This window comes from Crocodylus siamensis, chromosome 5, assembly GCF_052110815.1.
Source record: "Crocodylus siamensis isolate JL-2025a chromosome 5, ASM5211081v1, whole genome shotgun sequence".
NCBI classification, from domain to species: domain Eukaryota; kingdom Metazoa; phylum Chordata; order Crocodylia; family Crocodylidae; genus Crocodylus; species Crocodylus siamensis.
This window is the reverse complement of record NC_143399.1, coordinates 174,513,063-174,537,433: the sequence shown is the minus strand read 5'-3', so window position 1 is coordinate 174,537,433 and position 24,371 is coordinate 174,513,063. Positions and strand designations below refer to the sequence as shown.

The following is a 24,371-nucleotide window of genomic DNA, read 5'->3' as shown; positions in this document are numbered from 1 at the left end:
ACCCCACACACCGCGCCTCCCTGGCGCAATATGGTGCCCTGCAGCACCGACAATAGTGCCCCTGGCACTATGCCCCAACTGGGCACTGGGAACCCCCAAGCTGTTGGGGAAGCTCCCCTTGAGGCCTCCTCGCTCCCCTACAGCCTCACCCGGTCCTCCGGTTTAAACTGCAACATAACCTCAAGCCATCTGGCTGCAACATAAACAGCGGCTCCACACGCCCAACAATAACTCCAAGCCCTGCCAGGGCTCTCAGTCCTACCTGCAGTCAGGGTGATCTTGTTCCCTGCATCATCGCAGCCTGTTAGTGGGGTAAAGCAGCAACCACTAACGCAGGCCACTCAGCTCAGCCGCAGAGCTCCTGGTCCTGCGGCAGCCAGAAGGGAACTGTGTCTCAGGCTCTGGCCTAAGCTGGTTATAAAGGCCTGGCCCTGCCCCCTTCCGGCCATGTGACCACCTGGTTGCCCCTGGCAACCAGGCACCTGGGCTGCCTGGGTGATTGACAGCACTGCCAATCACCCTCACAGTCACGGGGCACCTCTGTGACTCCGTGACAATGATCTTTAGTGTATTTTACATTACAACACCACTGTGACAAAAAGATATACTGTTATTCCCATTCTCTAGCTAGAGGACTAAATGGTGCAGAGACAGACTCCAGCGTTCCAGAATCATAGTGAATTTATGAGGAAGCCGGAATTTGAACTGGGGACTTCAGAGACTTTGTCTCTGAATGATCGTTTCTTACTGTTCCCATCACTTAATGACCAACAGAAAGTTCTTAATCTAAAGTGCAGAAAACAATAATTTAACTCTGTCTCTCAAATCAGTATAGAATTCAGGGGAAGCAAAAAGAATTGGACATGCGTCAACTGTATTGGACCTTTTGTTGTTCATTGGCATTGGCCTTCCTGTTCACTGACTTACAGACATTTGCTTCCTCTTGGGAGATTTGCTTCTCTCCTAGGAGAAACCATGAGTACACAAATGTTAAAATGTTTCTTCCTGAGCAGAAGTGGTGCTTCAGGAGACAAATAACCTGGAAACACCCAAAGTTAAATCATTCCAGGAGAGTTTCTTTTAGGAAGAATGAATATCTATACAAACTTACTCTTCAGAGAGATACCGCAGCACAATTCTCCAGTAGCCCAGGTGCTTTGCTACAGTTTCCTCTCTCTCCTCCACCCTTCCCCCAGAGATGGTTTGTTTCTGGGCTGGATTCTACCACTAAAGCCCAGCCTGAACCAGAATGCACCCCCTTCACAATCCAGTTGAGCAGTCTGCATAAGCCAGTCAGGGCTACCTTGTACATTGCTACCATCTGTTGCCAGGCAGACTGAGGGAGCCTGCAGAAGATAAGATGTGTGCACAGAGGTCCTCTGCAAGCTCTCTGGTTTTCCGGGGCTCAGCACTGGAATGTGTGTTCAGGCATCTCTGGGTAAGTTGTTTGTTTTGTTTGGTTTTTTTCTGCCAGAGGAATAAACTCAGGAGAACTCTCTTGGGTCATTTGAATGCGTGTGCGCAGCCATCGGCAACACAAATCCAACAAATATAAAGGCCTTGTCCTTCATTTATTATTGTGCACTGAGGTACAATGATCCAAATTTGTTAATCCAAATAGTATTAATAAATAAGAAATGAATAATTCCTTCTCCCTTCCACCATTTTTTAAGGCAAACATCACTAAGCATCTAGCCATTAATCCACTCAGCAATAAAATGCTGAAAAAGATAAAACAGCATCCAAAATTTTCCCATAAATATACTGTAGTGTTTGGGAGCACTGTGTGATGTCACACTTGAGGGAAACAGTAATTTTGACTAAAGGATTTTTTCCAAGAGAGCCAACAGAGGATAATCAATTTTTCTCTGAAATTCAGCTGTAGAGTTTCTGTTTTGTCCCTCAACATTTCAATAGCCTGACCTGCTTTTTAGGGCTGCCCTGGTCTAACATGTACAAATGGCATCCACATCCTCCAGAGAGATTTAAGAAAAGAAGAAAAAGAAAGCTGAATGGTGTCTTAGAGAAATATCCTGAACAGCTCCTTTTGATGGTTTTCTAGCTTCAAGCTTTAGCTAGTTCATGGTTGTAAATATGTTGATCTGCAGATATTTATTGTTTGTAAACCTCGAAGCCAGGTTTCCAGGTTGATTACCTTCATATATTTTGAAAGCCTATTGGCACATCCATGCAGGTGTTTTCAAGTGGATAGTCTCTGTATTTTCCAAAGCAATTAAAAAAAAAAAATCCAGACATGTTCAAAAGAGGTAAGAAAAACAGCTAATCTTGACATTCCAGAAGAGGTCAAATTTAAGTTTCTGAAGACACTTGCACATGGATGGATACTGACCTGCCTCAGACAAATAGATACCAAACAAATTTCAAAAGGGTTTAAGTTTGGATTTTTTTTACATGGAAAAATTTGGTTGCCTCTGAAACAAAATGATGTTCTTGCTAAAATGAAACCACGTTCTTAGCTTAAACGAAATATTCTGGTAAGCTTGAAATGCAACATTTTGTTTTCATTTAACGTACTTTTAACAAAAGCAAAGCCGTGGGAAAGGTCTAGTCATGGGCACCATTTTTGCTTCCTCTCCTCTGTGAGTTGAGTGCTCATATAAGGAATACGTTACAGTGCTGTGGTAGAGCCCAGTCCTGGTGTATTTGCCTTGGCCCATACTTCAGTAGGCAGGGCAGGAGCCAACATGGATTGATGAGGGTCTCTATATTGAAGCTGTGTAGGGAACCCATCCTTGATCCCCAAGCTAGTACCATCTCTGAGAGACGCAGAAAGTGCCTACAAGAAGGAGAGCAGATGAGCCCTACCCTCTTTGAGGATGGGGGAGTTGTTAGCTACTTGAAATATTTTTCAGAGTAATCGCTGAGCTCTGTCTTGTCCCTACTCCAAAGTAGTTATTAAGACAAACTGTCAAAATGGAAACAAATGAATAATAAAATTAGTGCTGTTTCTTTTTCTCATATCTTTTGTTTCATGGCTTGCAGTAGGGTAGGTTTTTCTCAGTGTCTGGTTCCAAATCTACCTAGTCTTCTGCCTGATTTCAGATTAATACAGCTAACTGCTTCTCTCTTTCATGTGCATCACAGCCATGTCAGATCACTGAAGAAATGGTGAGACCGTAGGTGTGTTGATTTCATTCTCATAATGAAAGAGAACTGAGAAAAAAAAAAAGAAAGAACATCAAACAAAAAAGAAGGGCTAGACTGACAGTCCTGTGAAAACTGTGCTTTTTATATGACTCTTTCCTATGCATCCTGGGAAGGTTTAAAATTTATTTTCTGCCACAGCTAAATGTCGAGAAAGTATCTGGCTTGCCTTCAACTGCTGCGAGGAGTAACCTTGCTGTAACTATTTAGCTTTCACTCCCAACTGCTAATGTGTGTTATTCTGTCTTAATGTCTTCTGGGTCTCCCTTTCCATTGCAAATGGGCAGCACAGCCCTCCCTTCCTTATGGACAACAATAGAATGAGAGGCACAGCAGTTTAGATGCGACAACTGAGAAGCAGTTGATTGCTAAAAGGTCTCTCTTGTGTATCATTTTATAATATCAAGAAAGTTTCTCAAGATGACCTTTTTTTGCTCATGATCAGCGACTTCGTTTTGAATGGGGAAATTTTTACTCGATACAATAGCCTTATTTCTCTATAGTCAGATACTGTCTCTGCCCCATTTTTGGAACATGAAAACTCCTAGGTGGCCTCAGGCCAACAGTAATAAACAAATGAACTTTCATCTGATACATTAGTGCCTCTGAGAGCTTTCACAAACATTGCTTATGAGAACAGAAAGTATTGCAAGGTTGTCCTTCAGCTGAGTCACATCTGTTAAGGACTTTTCCCTAATAAGTGAAGTAGGAGAAACAGGAGATCCAGATCTGGCTGATGCAGAGGTAGGGTTACACTTCTTTGGATCAGATGCTCTGAATCTGTTCCCTGTTATCTTGGTGATGTAGTGGGAAACTGCATGGACAGCTGAGGCTATTTAGTATCAGCAGAAAAGTTTGTATCCTGCCAGAAACTACCAAAAAGAACATACATCATGTGGCAAGTTGAGACAGTTGGTGATGTTCAACAGGACAAAACACCTCTTTGCAAGTGGTAACTGTAATAAGCTGTGAGGCAGCAGGCAGCTATGTGCCAGTTTTCAAAATGCAGACAAGGCTAGCTAGATTATAAAGTACCTTAAATACTACATGCTCATTTTGGAAGCAGAAGGGCTTACCTATAGCTTTGATTGAATAATGTCACTGGATACTTTCCAGTACTGTCCATATGGAGCTCTGCTAGAATTTCACATACAGTTTTATTCCATTCCAACTCTCAGGAATGCATGACATGAATGAAGAATGAAATTATCCATCTGCTGCAGACTAGGGTAGTACCACTTGTTCATCATCATCTTTCTAGCCTCTGAAAATCAGATATAAGCAAGTAGTGTTATGTCTGAAACATCTTAAGTTCCAGGCATAAGCTTCCATTGAAGGGGCAAGAATTTTTATGGCAGGTTTTCTTTTCTGGGACCAGCTGCATGGTTGGGATAGAGTTAGACAAGCTTTCAGGTATCACAGTATACTTGCTTTTGTTTCTCTTCCCCTCTGAGATCCTGAGGAAGGATACTGTAATACCAGAATCTTTCTCAACCATGAAATTGATCCAGTAAAAGATACCACATTCAAATTCTTGAATCTTGGCTTTCCTTAAAAGCATTTCAGTTTTCTCATCTTGAAATAATGTTTTGCAGATGGATGGCAACTAGTTGGTTTTAGGGATGTTGGTACCAAAGCATTATAGGCAATACTGGTTGAATACACGGTACAGTTAGTCGTGTGGTATTAGCAGCCCCAAAACTGACTTGCTCCCAGTCATTTTTAGTTTCTAATAATCACTGTCATGGATGTTCTTAAAAGCTTTGAAAATGAGAGAAACTAGGTATTGCTGACTTAACAAGTATTACTTGTTCACATTAAGTCCTTGTATGTACAGATGTTCAGGCTTTTTTAATCCAGAGTAAAAATGGCCGCTCCAAGAGAAAAATAACCTGGGTGCAACCAGGGTCAAATCACTTTGAGGACAATTTTCCCTGGAAGAGTAAATGTCTGTGTGTGATGATAACACAGACTGATCATGGGCTGTGTTGGTTAGCCACTCGGGGCTGACCTAGGCACTGCCATCATCTGTTGCGAGGCAGACTAAGGGAGCTAGTAGATTTGCGCACAGAGCCCTTCCCTGGCTACACAGTGTCAGCACTGCAAGCTCTCCTCTCCTCTCCTCTCCTCAGGGGCTTAGTATTTGAATGCCTGTACATGTGGTAAGTTTTTCTGTCGTGAGAATGAACTTGGGACAGTTCTCCCACATTGTGTGTATTCAGCCTATGTTTGGATAAATGTCTACTCTGGATAAGTGCATGGTCTTTTTTTTTTTCAGTCCTGTGGCCATGCCTTTAAATGGAGCACACTGTGTTGTGCTCCAGTTACTCTTTTTGAGTTAGTGTTACTCAAGACAGTGATCATCTTGCAAAATAGTGCTCATATTGCTGTTTTGGTGTTCTTCCTTGTGTGTAATGCTGAGATTTCTAGGAATACATTTCATGTTTCTCAGAATTGAATTAAGCTGAGCCACTTTGAATTGTGGAAAGGCATTGGAGGACTAGCAGCCCTCAAGTGGCAGTGGTTTGGTGCTCCTGTTAGCAGACCATCTGAGGCTGGAAACATGTTTTTATGCCACCTTAACAATTTTTGTGGCAGCACAAAGGAAAAGCAGCTCAGCTATTCAATAGCAATAAATATGAATAAAAACTACCTTGTCATAGAAAATTAATCAACATGTAAAAACTTACGTTAAAACAAAAGCCATTTATGCAAAAATATTAGCCAAAGTCTCTCCCAAAACAAGTCTTGACTGTTACTTTATTTTCCTTTGGCTTATTAGAATTAATTTAACTTCAGTAAGAAGACTGACTTCTTTTAGGGTGTAGAATGACATTAGATGAATTTATGAATATGAGTCTACAGTAACCTGAATAATGTAATATAACACACTTCCTGGGATTGAGCTGCATGCAGTAACTATATCAAACTTATGCTCAAGCTGTTGAGTTCTAACCATTAGTACAGTACAGTTTTTCCCAAAAGCTTTTTTTGTAGGCAGTGCAGAATAATGATTTGCAAACACTAAACGCACGAAATGCATTGCTAAGTACAGCTTTATTACTTGGAAGTCATTGTGTCAAATAAATTCAGAAAGTCAACATGCCAGTAGAAAAGAAAGCTGAGAACGTCACTGTATCATTCTGTATCCCTTTCAGGTGTGAAACCAATGTTGGTTCCAGCAATGTTTGATACAATAGAAGACATTGGGCCTGAATCACCAAATGACGGGTAGATATTTTGTTTTTCAAATGTGGAGGAATAGACATCCCCGTTCAGTATAAATGGTTAATTGAAACGTACAGTTCTAGCACTGCCTACAGAATTGATGCTTGTAGCAACTCAGCACACACAAAGTGTAACTTCTTTTCCCCAGAAGGATGCCTGATCAAGTGGTAAAGGTCCTTTCCTCATTGGTATGTCTAAGCTTTGGATTGTCCATGTAGTCCTATTATTTCAAGATCGATGCACCTATGAGACTTTCTGGATAGTGTTCAGATTTCCTCTTGGTACTGTGGTTACCATTTCAGTCTTGGTTTTTTGAGCATTATCAGTACTGAAGCAGGTATTTCCACTAAAGTCTGACTCTAAAGATCCATTCTCTATTCTGTGGGTTCTCCTCAGTTTCTTTAAAGTCTTACCACACTTAAAAACATGCCCACACCATGGCATCACTAGTTAAGATTGCCTTGTGATCAGCATACAACTGCAGCTGCATTGGCTGCTAGATGCAGATTCTTAAATACCAGCTATAGACATCACTTTATGGTAAATATTAATCTGGTAAGAAGTGAGTAGAAGAGAAGAACAAGTTGTCTTAAGAATATATTGTACCTTTTGACAAACTGCATTAATGCCATAGTACAGTCCAGTTTTCAGAGATCTAAGCAAGCCAAAATCAATACCCTTTACCTGTGAAAGAATGAGAGGAGAAAGAATCCACTTTATTCTTTGAGGCTGCTTTAACATTTGAGGGATAGCAGTGTGTAGCTGGTGTTATCCTCCATGGCCTTTCAGCAAGCTGATGAATTCCTTGTCAAAGTTTCTAAACAACATGTTAGTCAGTAGTGTGTTATGTTAATTATATATATGTACCACCATTAGTTCTCTTCATGAAATCATTGCAGAACAGTATAAGTACATATACCTCTTAAGAACATATAGGCTTCTAAACATATCCCTTGGAAAATCAGAAACTGTACAGATGTCAAAAACCTGACTGAAATTATTTTGTGCTTTGGCTGTTGTTTGATCACAAAAACCTTAATGCATGTGACCAGCTGTTGAATTCACAGAAACCTTAAAGAGAACCTGTATACAGCATCCAGTTTCATCCTTTACAAATACAATGACTAATGCCCTTGGAAATCCACTTCAAACTCTCTTTTGAAGTGGTGAGAAATGAGTTTCACATCTCCTTTGTTATCCCCTTTCATGGTGATAGGGTCATTCTTGTGTATAGAATAACACCTTTGACCTTTTCTGATAAAGCAGTTTCACTTTTACTGAGGGCACATACAGGAACGCATTGAAAACTAAACTTAAAAAAAAATGTAAAGAAAACTACCTTTAGTACTGGAGGAAGCTTTTAACTCTCCCTAGGTAAGCTGGCAGTACACTTAGTGATATCTGTTACTGAGGCCAGATTGGTATTGATACCTTATGTGGCAGATGTCTTTATTCTTTCCATGTAACATCAGAAGTCACACTTAAGTAAACATTTGGATAATGTTTTGTCTGCATGTCTAAGATTCTTTTAAATTTTTTAATATTAAATATTTTTTAAACAGAATCAAACAGTTTAGTTTAATATTTTAAGTTGTTTTATCAAGTGCATTGTGATAACATGTACTCTTGCAGGGAATACAAAAATAGTGACAATGGAGAGAGTCCCAAAACCATCTATATACATGTACCAGTACATGTGCTTTCTAACTTACAGGCATTTTAGGCAGAGGCTGCTCCTAAGGCAGCAAATGAAAGACATTGATGAGATGATAGAAACTTGGTGGGCTAGAATTATGAAGGCAATTGCTAACATATTTGGAAAACTATTATACTTATTAATCTCTATAATCAAGGAAATCACTGTGCCCGAAGTATATGGTAAAGGTTTATATTAAAAATGCCCTATTACAGCATTAAGTTTGGAAAATGGAGCACATGGAGGTTTGTGGTTAGTGCTTTATATTTTTCTTTCTTTCATAGAAAAGAATTCAGTATGCTTTACTTTTGAAGCATACAGACTATTCATTTTAAAAGTTCTATTCTAGCAATGGCTTTGGGTACTGTGTATTTTCCAGCGAGGCAAAATCTGGGGACAACAGGAGAAGGGAAGTACCACTGTAAGAACAAGTTTCTTATTGAACCACTGTTCAGTCAGACATCTGGATTCAACTGCATACTTCGAAACCAGCTTTGTTACTGTAATATGTGAGAATGGATTCTTAATTATATAAGGGGGGGAGGGTTTAATGCTTGCTCACAGATGCCTGACATTTGTTTTTTAAGGAGCAGCCATAGACAAAGTTTTGAAGTGAGCAGCATTGTTAACCAATCTCAACAGTGTGTAAGGAATATTTTTTTCCTACTTAAGTCATTTAAATAGCAGACTTGGTCCTTTTCCAAAAACCTTTCACTCCCTTAGAATGAGAAAAGGCAATGGTTTTTGTCATTCCAACAGGAGAATTGTAAGTTCTGACCAACGGGAAAGATTTACTTCTTGACAGGGAGAAGTGTACCCCAAAATTCCAGTCAGTAAAGCAGGTAACTCCTCTTCAATAAGGGCATTAGTCGGGGCAATGGCCACCCAGCCAGAGGTTCTCAGCCACCTCCAAAGTCCCTCTGTCCCAGAGCTAGCCTGCACAGCCCTGAGCAGCCCTAAAGCTAGCTCAATTGCTTGTTCTCCAGTCCATGCAGCTATAAGCCCCAAGCTTCTCAGAATGACCATATCAGCTTGTTTACCCTGCTCTGTCTGTTGTCCTGCTTATCACCTTCAGGTTTCCTGGAGTGTGCTGTGGGGCTCTATCTTTTTTTTCCTCCTTGCTGGTAGGCAGCCAGGACCTAATAGGGACTCTGACTCTTCTTTCCACATGTACTAGCTCTCCAGAGAAACTCAGGCATGCATCCTTATTACAGCATGAACACTGCTAATACAAAAAATACTACAGTGAAATCCATAGTATGTCACGTATACCTTTTTGAAACCTGGTAGGGATCAACACTGGAGCCACTTACCTTTACAGATAGCTTTGACCCATGGTGTTCTACCAGGAATTCCTGGTGACTTTGGGCAGAGATGAAACTGCTGGATATATTTCAGCAATGACAATTTGCATTCAAGACAACACTATGAAAAGGTGAGGTTTCTTTGTACTAAATTAAATTCAGAATGTTAGAAGTCAGAAATTCAACTGTGGACTGACCATATTAAGTCCACTAAAACAAGGACCTTCGATAATCATTCATCTATTGTAATGGTACTGTTGGGGTATAGTTTTTTCAATAAATTCGTTAAAGCACAGTATTACTTTGGTAAATATAAAAATACCAGACTGGTGTTTTCATTATTTCACAGTCCTTGTGTCCTAAACAAACTGCCCTGATATAATGTGACTTACTTATTTTGGTGTTTAGTGAAGGAAAGAAGACTAACTGGTGAAGTTGCTAGGAGGCCTTTGACTTTGCTGTAAGTGCCATAGCTGTGTGTGTGAACCACATGTACAATTTGTACAGAGCATTCCCAGTCCATATTGTATTGGCACTGATAAAAGGAAAATTGACATTATTGGCAGTCGGCTTTTTTTGGCTGATGTGGCCAATAACGTTACTGATAAATGCCGCGTGCATGTGTGCAGCTGCAGCATGCACAGGGCCAGGAATGCAGCCCACCTGTGTGGAGAGGAGCATCTGGCTGGTAAGTTTGTGGGAAGGAAAGAGCGTGGGGGCAGATTGAGGCCCCTGCAGGGCCATGGGATCCATTAAGATGTGGTCCAGGCCACAGCCATTGGGCTAAATTACCAGACCTTCCTAAAGAATAGAAAGTATTGTGTTAAAAATCTGGAATCTATAATTTTTTGCCTCCTGTGCACACATGCATTTACACACATATGTGTGAAATACTGCCTCCCAAGTTAACGTGTAACTTGCTTGGTTGTTACCAATTATTTGTAAATTAATAAAGTTTTCTTTGGTTTCATTTTCTGTGCATTTGATGTAGGTAAGCAGAAGAATGTCTTCAGCAGTGAATGGGTTAATAACAGAACAGAAAGTTCTCGGGTAGTAAATTACTTAGATTGAAAACTAGTATTCATTAGTTATTTAAGAGCAGCTAATGTTACTCTTACAAAAGTGGTGGTTGGCAGCATTTCCTGGCAATGAGCTAGAATGGTCCAGCTCAAGTCTGAGGTGGGCTGCCACTAGGACCTAATTACCAGGGCTTCTCCACACTGCCTGGTTGCAGCATGGCATAGGAAAGTTCCCTGTCTGCAATGCAGGCAACATCTCCCTGCCGCCAAGGCCCCGGGTAGATAGTCTAAAATGTCCTGCAGTCAAGAACAAGTTTCTCCTTTATAATTATTTTAACAAAAAAAATATGAAGCATGTAAGCAATATGCTAAAAAGGAAAGTGGCACCTTGTAGGATAGGAGCAGACATTACAGTTTAAGTGATCAGAAACTGGCTTAAACCTGTAGCAGAACAGATGTACATTGCACATAAACCAGTTTGAAAATGGCTGAAATCGGTTTGAGAGAAACCTGGTAGAATGTAATATCAGACTTAACTGATTTGGGTCAAACTAGTTTATGCAGTGTCTGTCCCAAACCCCTTCCTGGTTTAAGTTAAACCAGAGTCCCCCCAGCATCCCAGTTGCTTTACAACTCTGGATGGGGCTCTGCTCTCTACTCCAGCCAAGCAGAGATGGCCCCTGCCCTCTGCTCCCTGGCTGGAGCTCTGGTAGAAACTGTAGGCATCTGCTTGGCTTCCTGTTCCCTCACCTCCCCTCCTTGTCACCACTCCCTGCTCAGGCAGGGATTCCCCCCTCCCCTCTGCCTTACACATTACACAAACACCTCTCAACATTAACTAGCATACCACATGCTGGCTATGGTCTACCTCGCATCCCCACTGCTCCAGATCTGGCCCTGCTCTACTGCTGCCCCGGTCGCTCCGCATCTGCCTGGCAGATGTCAGCCTCCCTCCTTACATACTGCCGCCCCCTCCCTGCTGGCTGTTATTGGGGGCAGTGGGGCCAGGCATCAGGGTGGGGTGCTACCACCGTGATTTCCACCCTTCGCCCTCAGGCAGGAAGATGTGGGGAAGCCCCACTGCTTGTGTAGTCAGGGTGTGTTCACTGCCACCCCAAACTTTCCTAGCAGTGGCTCAGACTTGGGCCCGCGCAGCCCAGGCCACACAACCAGTCGCTGCCAACCCTCTCGGCGGCACATGCACAGCTTCCCAAAAGCATTACAAACAGACAGACTTATAGACAGACAGACTAAGCCTTTTATAGCAGAATATTTTAAAAGAGGGCCATCCAATTGGTGGCTGCCTCTTTTGAGGAAGAACTCAGGGGTCTATGTACAGTCTGTGTGGAGAAGGACAGGTGATGTGGTGGGGGAAGCTACATGCTGCTGTCACAGCATGTAATCCATGTACAGCTTCAGGACTGCATGCAGCCCCCAGCTGCGACAAAGTTGGGCAGTCTTGTTTTAAAACAAAAAATACAGGATATATTCAATCAAATGTATATTTTTTCCTGTCACTAAAGAAGCTTCTCTAAAACCAAAAACAGAAAGGTATAAGTGCTACTGATTTTTGTTGCATCAAAGCCATCTGATGCCATAACTGAATTGATCACATGCAAAGTTTTATGGGTGACCCAATAGTTTAATGGTTGGGTAGCTTGCTACTGTGTATGACACCAGCTTGATTGCAGAACTTCATTCAGCAAGCAATGAAGCACTTACAGAGTTTAACAGCAATTCTTCAGCATGCTAAGTATTGGTTTAAATGACTTGATGCAACATTGTATCTTTTTCCAGCCAATGTATTTAAGGTAAGTTATTTAACGACCTTAAGGATCTGGAAAGAGGGAAACACACCCAGTCTGTTTTAGCAGGAAAAAGAAACTATTCTTATGACTATAAAATTATTCTTACTTAGTAAGAGCAAGCAGACATGGTGAAACACTTCCCTCAAAACCACCTACCTTCCTTCCTTCAACTTATAGTACTTTAAGTTGCCCAGTTTCCTTTAGATTTAATATGATAATTGCTTTCAACTTATGGGCTTGCAAATCATGTATGGATTTTTATTTAGGCATTAAATATGCTTTATTTACTCAAGGCATTTACTTTGAATTGGTTTTGAAATCTATCCACAAACACTAAATTTAAAAGGATAGAAAATCTAGATCACAGAAGAGGTGGTGTAATGAATAGGATTATAAATATGAAATGTGTCGTGAACTGGAGTAGAAACGATTTCACTTGTCAATATTGTGCTGAATTGGCAGAATCATGTGTAGAGAGGTATATTTGGCTTTAAGATATCGCTCTTAATTGACTAATGAAATTGATTGCTAGGGACTTGGCATTCTTGAAAATCATTCCATGTAGGTTAAATACAAATTTGGGAATCAGTGTTTTTAATCTTAGCCTATACATTTTTCTAATGAGAGAGCTTATTGTACTAAGTTTTAGAAGTTACTAAATTTTTAAAGAAATTAGGCCTAGAAGGGACCTTCATGAGGTCATTCAGTCCAGGTGCTTGCTCAAGGTAGGATCATCCCTGAGATGACAGTAATTAATTTGAAAGAAACAAGATATAGAAGTTCGTATGAATGCTAAAAGGTGGTCGTTGATGCTTTAGGAATTGCATAGATCTGCAGACTCGTTCAGAAGCAGCTTTTACAAATGGAATTAGTTTAATCAGATTAAAGCATTTAAAATAACAGTATATACAAATACACTTGTAACTAGATGACCTAGAAAAAGAAGAATATTCTTCTACAGTGAAAGGCTTTAATAGGAATAAAGCATCATAGCACCACAATAGTATGTGTACAACTTCAAAACATTCCTTGTACAGGTAGACTTCATTTTAAAGGGAAGATGGTCTTTCCTTCCTTTCTCATATCCTTGCAACACGGTATTTAGCAGAATTCGCAGACTCATTGGAATTGGACCTGGTTGTGCCATGAGCGCTTCTGCCATGGCCTCAAACTCTCAACCTTTAGGTTTCTAGCCACTTGCCCCAGTGTCCACGCCATCAAACCCAGGATCATGATCTTTCAAAAACAAAATAAAGTATAGTAGAACTGAGACAAGATGTTTGTGCAGCTTAGTCATTATGTGGATTTTTGTGTGTGTACTTTTGACTTGTGGGATGAAAACTTCTGGAATGTTTTTGTTAGAATTTACTAAGAGTGTATTTTGCCTCTAAGGGTAAACATGTGATCTTAAAATAACTGGTATTAAAGAGAAGTACTTTCAAAAGTACTGTGAGCAGACTTGTTTGTACATCACAAAAGCCAAGGGGTAAAACATGATTTTCTTGTATTTTAGGACGTCGTGTACTTAGTGTTGAAAATAATAGTTGCAATAAACTGTTGAGGGGACTTCCTTGTATGGAGTTTTCAGCGTGTGGGATGTATCAAATACAATTTACTGCGCTGGAAGGGTGCTTTTTTGTATTTTGGCAGATGTGATGGAATTTCAATCTGGGCAGTTGAAGTACATTTTTGTTAGATGTCTTACATTTTTAGGCATCACGGCCTGAAGTTGGTACATTATTCATTTCATTTTCCAAATTATAAAAATATTCAGTGCTGCTTTGATTTTTCTGAGCTAGTGAGCATGGACAAGGTGGTAAAATTACAGAAGTATATAGGGATGCAGTTTATCTGTGTGTGTTGGGCTTTTCATTTGTTTTAGCTCTCAGAGGACAGTATTATTACAAAGTACAAATTTACTTTTAGATTCGCTTGTTTTACTTCTAAAACAATACGAGTGTTTTCTTACAAGGGACTTGAAAAATGAAACCCATAGCATAGAGTTAAATCTACATGTAAATTACTCTATTTTCTTGTGTGTAACACATACCCTTTTCCCCAAAATCAGATGCTAAATATTTAGGTACGTGTTATAAGTGAAAAAATACTAGTAATACTAGTTGCTGTAGGTTAAGTCTTTGCTGGGGGAAGGAGCAGGTACCACATATAATGCTTCCTCGAACACCAGAAGCTGAAAATTGCAATGTGCATTATATGCAAGAAATATGGTACTAGTGTTTCTGCTAGTTATGGGCAAAAATACAAGTAAAATCTTCACTCACAGGAAAGATTTTTCCTCCTTCATTCTGCCTTTCAAAAACAAGATGTGTATTAGATTCAGGGGCACACTATATGTGAGAAAATGTAGTAACACGGCATGTACAGCATAATAGGGGTAACACAGTGAACACTCTGGGCTCTCTTGTTGCTGGCTGTGAACACGTTCTCTTTTTCCTGACAGAGACTCAGGCAGCAGAAGCTCAACAGTGCTCTGTATGAAGTAGAGCTGTGCCCTGGATGTCAGGGCAGAGGCTCCTGCTGAATTAGCTGAGTGAGCCCTCAACCAGGCTTCAGGCCCTGCTGGCTAGAATCAGGCCCTCAGCTGACCTGGCAAATGCTGTTAGTTGCCCGCCCAGCTCAGTTCAGGAAGAGAAGTGGGGTCAGACTTTTTTTTGTTCAGCCAGCAGCACCAATAGCATCCTGCATCTAGGGGGTTAACAGAGTAGCCACAGTGTTTTTGCTTCATGGCTACTCCAGCTGCCTTGGTTTGCCCTGGAAAAATACCACACTTACGAGTATTTTCAGGGAAAGATCTTTTTTCTCCCTTCTGCCTCTTAAAAAATAAAGTGCATGTTTTATTTGGAGGTGTGTTGTAGGCAACAAAATATGACAGAATTCTTTTTGAAAGACTTGCATTGAGCAGCAAAATGCTATAAAGAATTCTTTAAAGAATTAGTGTACAACAGTTATGCAATACATTAAGTAGCATAGTAAAAATTTAGTAAAAAACAAAAACAAAACAGTGCTTTTTTCCTAGATGTCACCTTATGCAAAGAATTGCTTTCTCCTTGTTTTTTCAAGATGCTTTGTTAAAATAAGGATAGGCAGACAGGCATTTAGATTACAATCAAATGATGAAAGTTTGTAGTATTATATTTAAGATAGCAAGCAAAGAATTTAAACAAACAGGTTACATCTCTAGGGAGCTCCTGGTGATATTTTAAGGCAGCTGAAGATACTTGGAGCATTATGTGAAACTGAAGAAAATTAAATACTATGTTACACAACATATCTTTGGGGTGGGGTAAGGCAAGGAGAAGGATAAGAAATTATCTTTATTCAGAGTTTGCATCACATTTTAATGGGGAGGGGGCAATTTAACAAAGTATGTGTTGTTGATAAAGTTAACCAACACATTTGGAATAAGGTTGCTGCTTTCACTGTTTTGAGAACCCATGCACTTCCCCACAGTCTGATGACTGACCAAGTCTTATGCCCCATCAAAGCAGAAATCAAACACATTAATGATGGAGCAGCTTGATATGCTGCCAGCTCTTTAACAAGAGGCTACTACAAAAAATTTCCTCTTAGGGAATGACTTTGGTTCTTGTGCTTTCTTCCTTAGGCTAGATAAAGCACATTTTTTAGAAATAGTGAAAATATCTCTAGTTCACCTCAACTACTGCCCACTTTAAACCAAAAAAGGGAATCTTTCTCAAAACATTAACAGTGGGAAGCGGCCATCATTTTGCAAACCTAGGTCAAGTGAACTTGCCAGAAATTGTTACTTGAGCTTGAAAAAAGAAATTACATAGATAAAGTAGTATCTGTGGTCAGTGTTTGTGATGAGATGGAGTTTACTAGTGCTGTGTTTCTTCACTGAAAATGTTTTTTAAAATATTGGTTTCTTGAGATTAAATGAATTCCAGAGGCAAAACATTTTTGTTAAAATACTTGAGATCCAATTATATTCTTACGTACACTTAATGAGCATGATTGAGCCTCATTCAGAGGGAGCAGATACTGTCATTAGCAGAATGATCACCCAGTTTTCCCATCTTACCTGGTAATAAAATTTTAAATTGGGTTCCAAAAAATCCCCCTCTCCTCTGCAATCCAGTAGTGAAATAATTTGGAAAACACTCAGCTAGTATTATTTTGCAATAAACGTGTTTAAATATTTAAATAGAAATATGTTTAAAAGCAGGAAGAGGGATTGTTACGAGTTCTGCTTTAAATTAATGCAAGTGCCCAGAATATTCTATAGCAATCTTGTAGTCGTCAGTCTCACTCCAGTGCCTTTTTAATAATTTTCCTTGTATAGGAATGTCATTTATTTTTAACTTATACAAGCATCACTATTAACCACATTTGCAGATCCCCAGTATTTTACCTTATACCAATTGTATATCTTGAACATGCCAGTCCTGCTTTTCAGGGCAGTTTGTGAACAAATTTAAAACTTGTGTCCCTATTCAAGATGGTGTTTTAGTATGTGCCGACTTTTATTTGGAGATAAGTTAAATACCTGGCTGATTTGGGGTCTTTGAAGAGAATTGAATTGAAATGGAAATACTAGTTTAATGTATTTTTACTTCTCTTCTTTTTGTGAGGAAATTTCCTTAATGCTTAACAAATGGTGGATTGTTATACTAACCTTTTGATTCTCTCATGTAGGTGCTTGATTGCGATTTTATTTGTACTCCATCCAGTGCAAGGTGGCAAAGGCATGCAGTAAGGCAGCGGCCCTAGATTTTAGGAGGGCAGACTTCAACGAGCTAAGGAGGATAATAGGAGAAGTGCTGAGGTTCCGGAGGGGAGGGGAGCCAGGTGTCCAAGGAGAGTGGTCGCTCCTTAAGGAGACGATCCTCCAAGCCCAAAGGAAAGTAATCCCAATGAGGATCAAAGGGAGCAGGAGAGCACACAAGCCTCCGTGGCTCACTAAAAGCATCCGGGAATGTCTCCTTGCTAAAAAGGAGGCTTATACCCAATGGAAAGAAGGGGTCATCACCTGGGAGGACTATTCTGTAGTTGCTCGGGGATGTAGAGGGGTAGTTAGGAAGGCAAAGCAGAGATGGAACTGGGGCTAGCTTCCCAAATTAAGGACAATAAGAAGTCCTTTTTTAAATACGTAGGGGGTAAAAAGAAGGTCCCGGGTAATGTGGGGCCCTTGCAGGACGCCATGGGAAACTTGGTCGTTACACCAGACGGCAAAGCTAACATGTTTAATGATTTCTTTGCCTCCGTCTTCCTAAGTAGGGACCAGAACAGCCACCTCCCTGCTGGGCCCCCCTCGGGCCCCGGGGGAGGCACACCTGGGCCACGGGTTAGCGAGGATTTAGTTAGGGAGCTTCTGGAGGGGTTGGACGTATTCAAGTCAGCCGGCCCGGATGATCTCCACCCTAGAGTTCTAAAGGAACTGGCTGAGGTCATTGCAAGTCCCCTGGCACAACTTTATGAGCACTCGTGGTGCTCTGGTGAAGTACCGGAGGACTGGAAGAGGGCCAACGTGGTCCCCATCTTCAAAAAAGGCAGGAAGGAGGACCCGGGAAACTATAGACCGGTTAGTCTCACCTCGATCCTAGGCAAGCTGTTCGAGAAAATTATGCTGGCACACATCCAGGAGGGGCCAGCAGGGGACTGCATGCTTAGGGGCAACCAACATGGGTTCATCAGTGGCAGGTCCTGTCAGACCAGCCTGGTGGCCTTTTATGATCAGATCACCAAATCATTAGATGCAGGGGTAGCAGTGGATATAGTCTTCCTGGACTTCCGGAAGGCTTTTGACACTGTCTCTCACCCTGTTCTCATTAAGAAATTGGGTGCTGTGGTGTAGACACCCACACAGTCAAATGGGTCGCCAACTGGCTGGAGGGCCGCACCCAGAGGGTGGTAGTGGATGGGTCCTTCTCAACCTGGAAGGACGTGGGCAGTGGGGTTCCGCAGGGCTCGGTCCTCGGGCCCGCACTGTTCAACATCTTCATCAGCAATTTGGATGAGGGGGTAAAAAGCACCCTGTTCAAATTTGCTGATGACACTAAGATGTGGGGGGACGTGGGCACATTGGAAGGATGCATCAGGCTTCAATCAGACTTAGACAGGCTACAAGGGTGGGTGGTCGAGAATAGGATGGGTTTCAACACAGACAAGTGCAAGGTGATGTACCTCGGGAGGAACAACCGGCACCATACCTACAAGTTGGGGAACTCCCCTCTTGTCAGCACGGAGGAGGAAAGGGATCTTGGGGTCATCATTGACTCCAAGATGAACATGGGCCGGCAGTGTGGAGAGGCAGTAAGGAAGGCCAGCCGCACCTTGGCATGCATCCACAGATGCATCTCGAGCAGGTCCAGGGAGGTGATCCTCCCCCTCTATGCGGCACTGGTCAGGCCGCAGCTGGAGTACTGCGTCCAGTTCTGGGCGCTGCACTTCAAGAGGGATGTGGACAGCATGGAGAGGGTCCAGAGGAGGGCCACTCGTATGATATGGGGACAGCAGGGCAGGCCCTATGAGGAGAGGCTGCGGGACCTGAACCTGTTCAGCCTCCAAAAGAGAAGGCTGAAGGGGGATCTAGTGGCCTGTTATGAACTAGTCAGGGGGGATCAGCAGGCATTAGGGGAGTCACTGTTTCCCCGAGCACTGCTAGGAGTGACCAGGAATAACGGTCACAAGCTGGCAGAGGGTAAGTTTAGGTTAGATATCAGGAGGCGCTACTTCACTGTCAGGGCGGCTAGGGTCTGGAACCAACTTCCAAGAGAAGTGGTGCAGGCTCCTACCCTGGGGGTGTTTAAGAGGAGGTTAGATGAACATCTTGCTGGGGTCATTTGACCCCAGTACTCTTTCCTGCCATGGCAGGGGGTCGGACTAGATGATCTGCTCAGGTCCCTTCCGACCCTAGAAACTATGAAACGGAATAATAGTAGAAACCTGTGCAGTCTACACAGATCTAATATGTCACCTAAAATCTGTTCAAGATCTGTTCAGTCAGTAAATACCTTTGTTTTTATGCTTTAACAAAATGAGAGTAGATCTTCAAAAAGCCACCTGCAATTGAATAGGAAAATCTTCTGTCAACTTTGATTGTGTATTTTGTGGGATACCTCCGGAAAATGATGACTTCTGATGTACTTTAGTGCAAAATACATTAACTTAATAAGTTTTGAAGACAATGTTACTCAAATGGTATCAGCTTAGTCCATAATAATGTTTTCTGTATAAATATTTTACCACTAATGAGGACCTGTAAAGCTCCTGTTGGTGCTCACATACCTCTATTGCTGGAATGGCTAAAACGGCTGCTTCTGTCCAGCCATAAGGGTGTGTGCACGTGCATGTGCTTTTGGTGCCTGGTTAGTGGAGCCAAGCTGCGAGAGCACACAGTGCACCTTGGGACAGGGCTGTGTGGCAGTTGGCAGAAATTATAAGAGTGTCTGCCAGTTCCCAGACAGCAGCAGAAGTACTACTTTGCTTGGCAGGTGAAAGGAGGGTTCTGATGCTGCAGAGGAGCCTTAGGTGTGGACATGTTCAAAGTTTTGTCAGCTGGAGTTTTGCTGGCTAAACTTTGTAATGCGGACTAAGCCAGGTGATACTGGCTCCTTTTCATTTTTAAGTCAACATACTGCTGACAAAAGGAAGTTTTGAGTTTGACTGAGTGAAACCCATACAGTGCTAGGTACCTATGCAGTGCTGTCATATGCAGTGATTCTCTTTGTGTCTTTCAATGGAAAGGAAGAGGAAGAACAACTAACAATTCATGATTGTAAACCACAAAAAAATCCTGCAGGGGTCTTATCATTTCAAATACTTATATATATTGTACAGCTGACTGTCCTTTGACACGCCTTCTTAAGAAGTCAAAGGAGATGCAGAATTTTTGGCACCATTTTCTTAAGTTACTTCTACTTAGCAATATTTTTGTCACTTTTTGGCAGACTGTATTGTAGGACCTACTCCTCTTTACCTATTTCATATGTTTTCTTATATTCTTAACTAATAATATGTTGTATCATTTACTTGTAGTCTTTTCGTTGAAAAACTGAGCTGTTGATAGCAAGTTTAATTTTTTTCCTGACTTACCTCTGTACATACATAGCTGTGTAGCATACTGCATGAGTTTTCAGCATATTTGATTGCATTTGAATAAATATCATAGTTATAAAAAGTATTTTTTTTAACAGTTGACTATTTTGTGTTCTTCATTTGTTTTTGATGGGCAGAATTCTCCATTAAATTCTTTCTACCTGCTGGCTAATTAGGCCCTCCAACTCATTTTCTCCTGATATTCACCACAGTACGTTTTCTGAACTAGCAAACAGTTTCATTTTGATTTTACTGTATTTACCCTTTTAGATTTAAAAGGATTTAATTGCCGGTATGAATCTCCAGTTAATGTATTTGGCTCTTGGTTTATGCATTTTTATGTTATGACATTCACATGCTCAGACTTCTATATCGTATGTCCATAAGGGCATATAAATAAACCCTGGCATATTCCTTATGTTTCAACTATGTATGGGATTCATTTGAAGTTAATAATCCACTCCACCTTTAAATTGTAGTTTTTTATTACTTGAAGGAGTGAATTATTTTTAGGGTGGCATAGTCTTTCCCTAGTGAGGTACTTTGCATTAGTTTGAAATTAAGAATATCATAGAATGTTCTTTTTCTTTTCATTTTTAAGGATATGGCCCTTGTTGCGCCTGAGGCTCCTTCAGAACAAGCCAGAAGAGTTTTTCAAACATATGATCCTGAAGGTAAGGCTTGCATTGATTGCTGGACTGAGATTTTGAATTAAAATGGGTTCACTAAATTATTTTACAGACTTACCCTGATTTTGACTGTTTTGTGTATATAAAGAATCCCTTAAAGAAATAGGGTAAGGGTTGTTTAATACATCTAGAATATTTCACCTCTAATAGCACAGTCTCCTGCATTTTAATGCATCCTGCTTATCATTAGGCTCAGTACAGACTTGGAGAAGTGTAGTATTTACTGATTAATCAGCAAATCAAGGGGCTATGAGTGCTGCTGTTTATCCACCTAAAAGGCTGAATAAACCTCTTGATTAATACAGCCAAGTAAAGCAATACACAATACAAAATAGAATTCTTAAGCTGTAAGAGAATCTCTTTGCAAGTGACTTACCCTAATTTTACAGTTGTGAAGAATAACTTTTGCCTACTCAATGCAGTCACAGCTGATCCCAGTTGTTTATACGAAAAGTGCTGGAAAATTCACCAGTTTTATTTGGAAACTGGAAGCAGCATGAAATTCAGGTGTCATTTTTATTAGAAATAAAGCTTAGTACTATTTTTCTGTGCTTTCAAGTGGTACTTATTAATAAAACTGCCTTCATATTTATAACTATTTCATATTTCTATTGGGTAGGAAGATGATTTTGTCATGATGAGAAATGTGTATGGAAATTGTGCCTTTTTAGCACCTTGTCTTTCAGGTTTACATCTGGCTACAATGTTTTAAGCTGTACATTTAATTTCCATCATTTTGAGTAGATTTGTGCTTGTGGAATATATTCTATTTTTCCCCCAGTGAAAACATTTCTCTCTCACAGATAATGGATTTATATCTGACACACTTCTAGAGGATGTAATGAAAGCTTTAGATCTTGTATCAGATCCTGAGTAGTAAGTATAAGTCATGTAGTTAAATTCCTCCTTTATCTACTAATATACTAATGCACTAGTAAATGGCTTGGTTATCTTTTGATAATATTGTTAATAAAACAAATTGGTGTAATGTCTCAGAATGTGAGAGTTATTTTTATTAACAACCTAGAGAGGTTTTAAATCTTGTCTTCGATTTAGAAAAGGACCTTGTCTCAGCTTCTGTTTATTAACTACTTGTGACATGTTTTTCTTCGTGTGTACATATTGGCCTATGACTACCTAACATAACAAGATGAATCTGTGCTGGAGGAAACCAGATCTTTCAAGGGCACCTACTACAATGTCACACATCTGTAGCATTTGAACTTAAAACTGTTTCAGATTGATTTTGATGCACTTACCCTTTGCATTTATCCATCAATACTACATATGTTCTAGGTCTAATAGAGCGCATTTATTTTTAGTATTAAGGTCTGCATTTTTTTTCGGTACACTTAGTCTTTTGTATACTTAGCCCAGAAGGGGAAAAATGTGAGTTTGAACTTCTTTTGCATCTCCAAGACTTTAGTTGTGTTCAGCCATTCAACCAAGTTGCAGTTTGTCTTAGTCTAAAGCATTTGTGTTATAAGGCAGTTGAGTACTCTTCCAAGAACGAAAGCCATCTTTGCTACCTGAATGGAACAGTCTCTTTCCTTTTAAACTTGCACAACCCAGATAGTAAAACTGACTTTTATTTTGTTCTTCTTTATGAACTTGGAGGAGAGGCCATGGAAGTGATAGGAATATGAAGATGTGAATTATGGGAACAAACAATAAAGGAAGTACCTAAGAGGCACCCAGTTCAGTCCTTAAAATAGTGAAAATTTTAGTGTTAAGGAAAGAACCTGACTTAGGAAGTTTGGGAAACTTTTTTTAAAATTTGCTTTTCTAAAAGGAAAATTCCTCTTTCTGTATTCAGTTTTCTTTCAAGTGGGTGCTTTGTTTTTAGTAATTTTTGGCTTAATCCTGATTAAGCTACAAAACTCCTTGTAAACTTGAGCTTTACTATGGAGTAAACTAGGTAAAGTTACCCTGGATAGTTGATTTTTATGATCATTCAGCATACCAGTGTGATTTTACTGCAGAATAAAATACAAGTTAAATTACTTCAGGGTATATGTATTGTGTGTCTGCACGTGGCCTATGGTTACATGTCCCATTAATAAGGTATAGAACGGGAGCTGTAATAATGTAAACAGGACTCAGATTCTTAAATTCCATGCAAATGGTTGTTCTATTTCCATTTAAAATTTTAAGACAATTATAGATATACCTGCATATACTTCCAAGCATATTGTATCTTTGCATATCTTTACATTACATATAACATGTCAGGTCCTGTAGTTTCCCCCTTAGGTTTTGAGCATCTCAAATCTCAAATGAATGAAGTCCTTTCAGACCTCAATATGTGAGAAGATGATACCAAGGAAAGATTTTCATGGAGCAAAAGGATATTCACTAGGTGGAATAATTCTGTTTTAGTTGTGAATATATTCCTACAAAGTACGTGAAGGCATTGTTGTTAGGGGCATTGTCTTTTATTAGAGACTTACTCATTTCTGGTTACCAAAGTTCTGTGGCAGTCTTAGCAAAATTAGAGATATCTTCAAATTTTCTAAAGTTTGTCTAACTTTAATTTAAATTAAGTTTCTAGGCTTAAACCCTTAATATGTCTAAGTTTTTAAACAGTTGCTGTATTTCATTAGCAAGTGAAAGGGTTCATATATGTTCTTATGTGAATTACAGAGTATTTGAAAGGCTATGCCCCACCTATATTCTTCTGTCATCTTTCAAACAGTAGAAAACTCTTGGGCAGTTTTCAGACAGCTGCCTTTGGGGTGGGGGTGAGGGGGAGTACTTAAAAAATTTCCAAACTTGTAACAGAAAGGGTAATATTCCATTCAGAACCAACAACAGGTTTAAAGTCCTGTATCTTAAAGACAATCTGTGCTACTTCCATGAAGTGCTGAGTATTTCTTATTTCAAATGTTAAAATCCAGCATGATTTACAGGAGAGCTAGTTAATTACCATTTTGTGAATTCAAAAACCTTTCATTCAAAGGCCAGTATTGTAGAACTTAAGAGTACCAAATGATACTTATCATACTAAGCAGAGGGATAGGGAAGAAAATATGAATATATTTTTAGACTTTATAGAATAGGGTCTGCAGAAATATTTTATTGTCAGTCATTTAGTGTGACCTGCAAACATCCCATGCTTGTGTCAATAAAACTTTCAAACTGCTTGCTGTACATTCTCAATCTCTCTGTGTAATACTAAAATAAATGTAAATGCTTTTGACTTCTCTAGTATAAATAGCACTAAGTAAATATGCAGTGATAAACTGGGGGCTTTGATAACCCTGAATTAAATTTATCAATTTCAAGTGAATTTATTGAGGAATTTTTAGATCTTTTTTTAAAAACAGGATTGTTAATTCTTGCAGAGTTGTATTTAAAAGATGGTTTGTGTATTCAAGTTCAAG

The 24,371-nt window shown here is 40.1% G+C and overlaps 1 protein-coding gene across 3 annotated transcripts in view; it reads left to right on the top strand.

Annotated features, from left to right (window-relative positions):
• Positions 1-24,371, top strand: part of MINDY3 (MINDY lysine 48 deubiquitinase 3) — a 64,885-nt gene that overhangs the window by 35,591 nt on the left and 4,923 nt on the right. For all 3 annotated transcript variants that reach the window (XM_090047206.1, XM_090047205.1, XM_090047208.1), the window contains 2 exons: positions 20,901-20,973; positions 21,792-21,864. In XM_090047206.1, the coding sequence (XP_089903332.1) occupies positions 20,901-20,973; positions 21,792-21,864 (146 nt within the window). The remainder of the gene's footprint in view (positions 1-20,900; positions 20,974-21,791; positions 21,865-24,371) is intronic.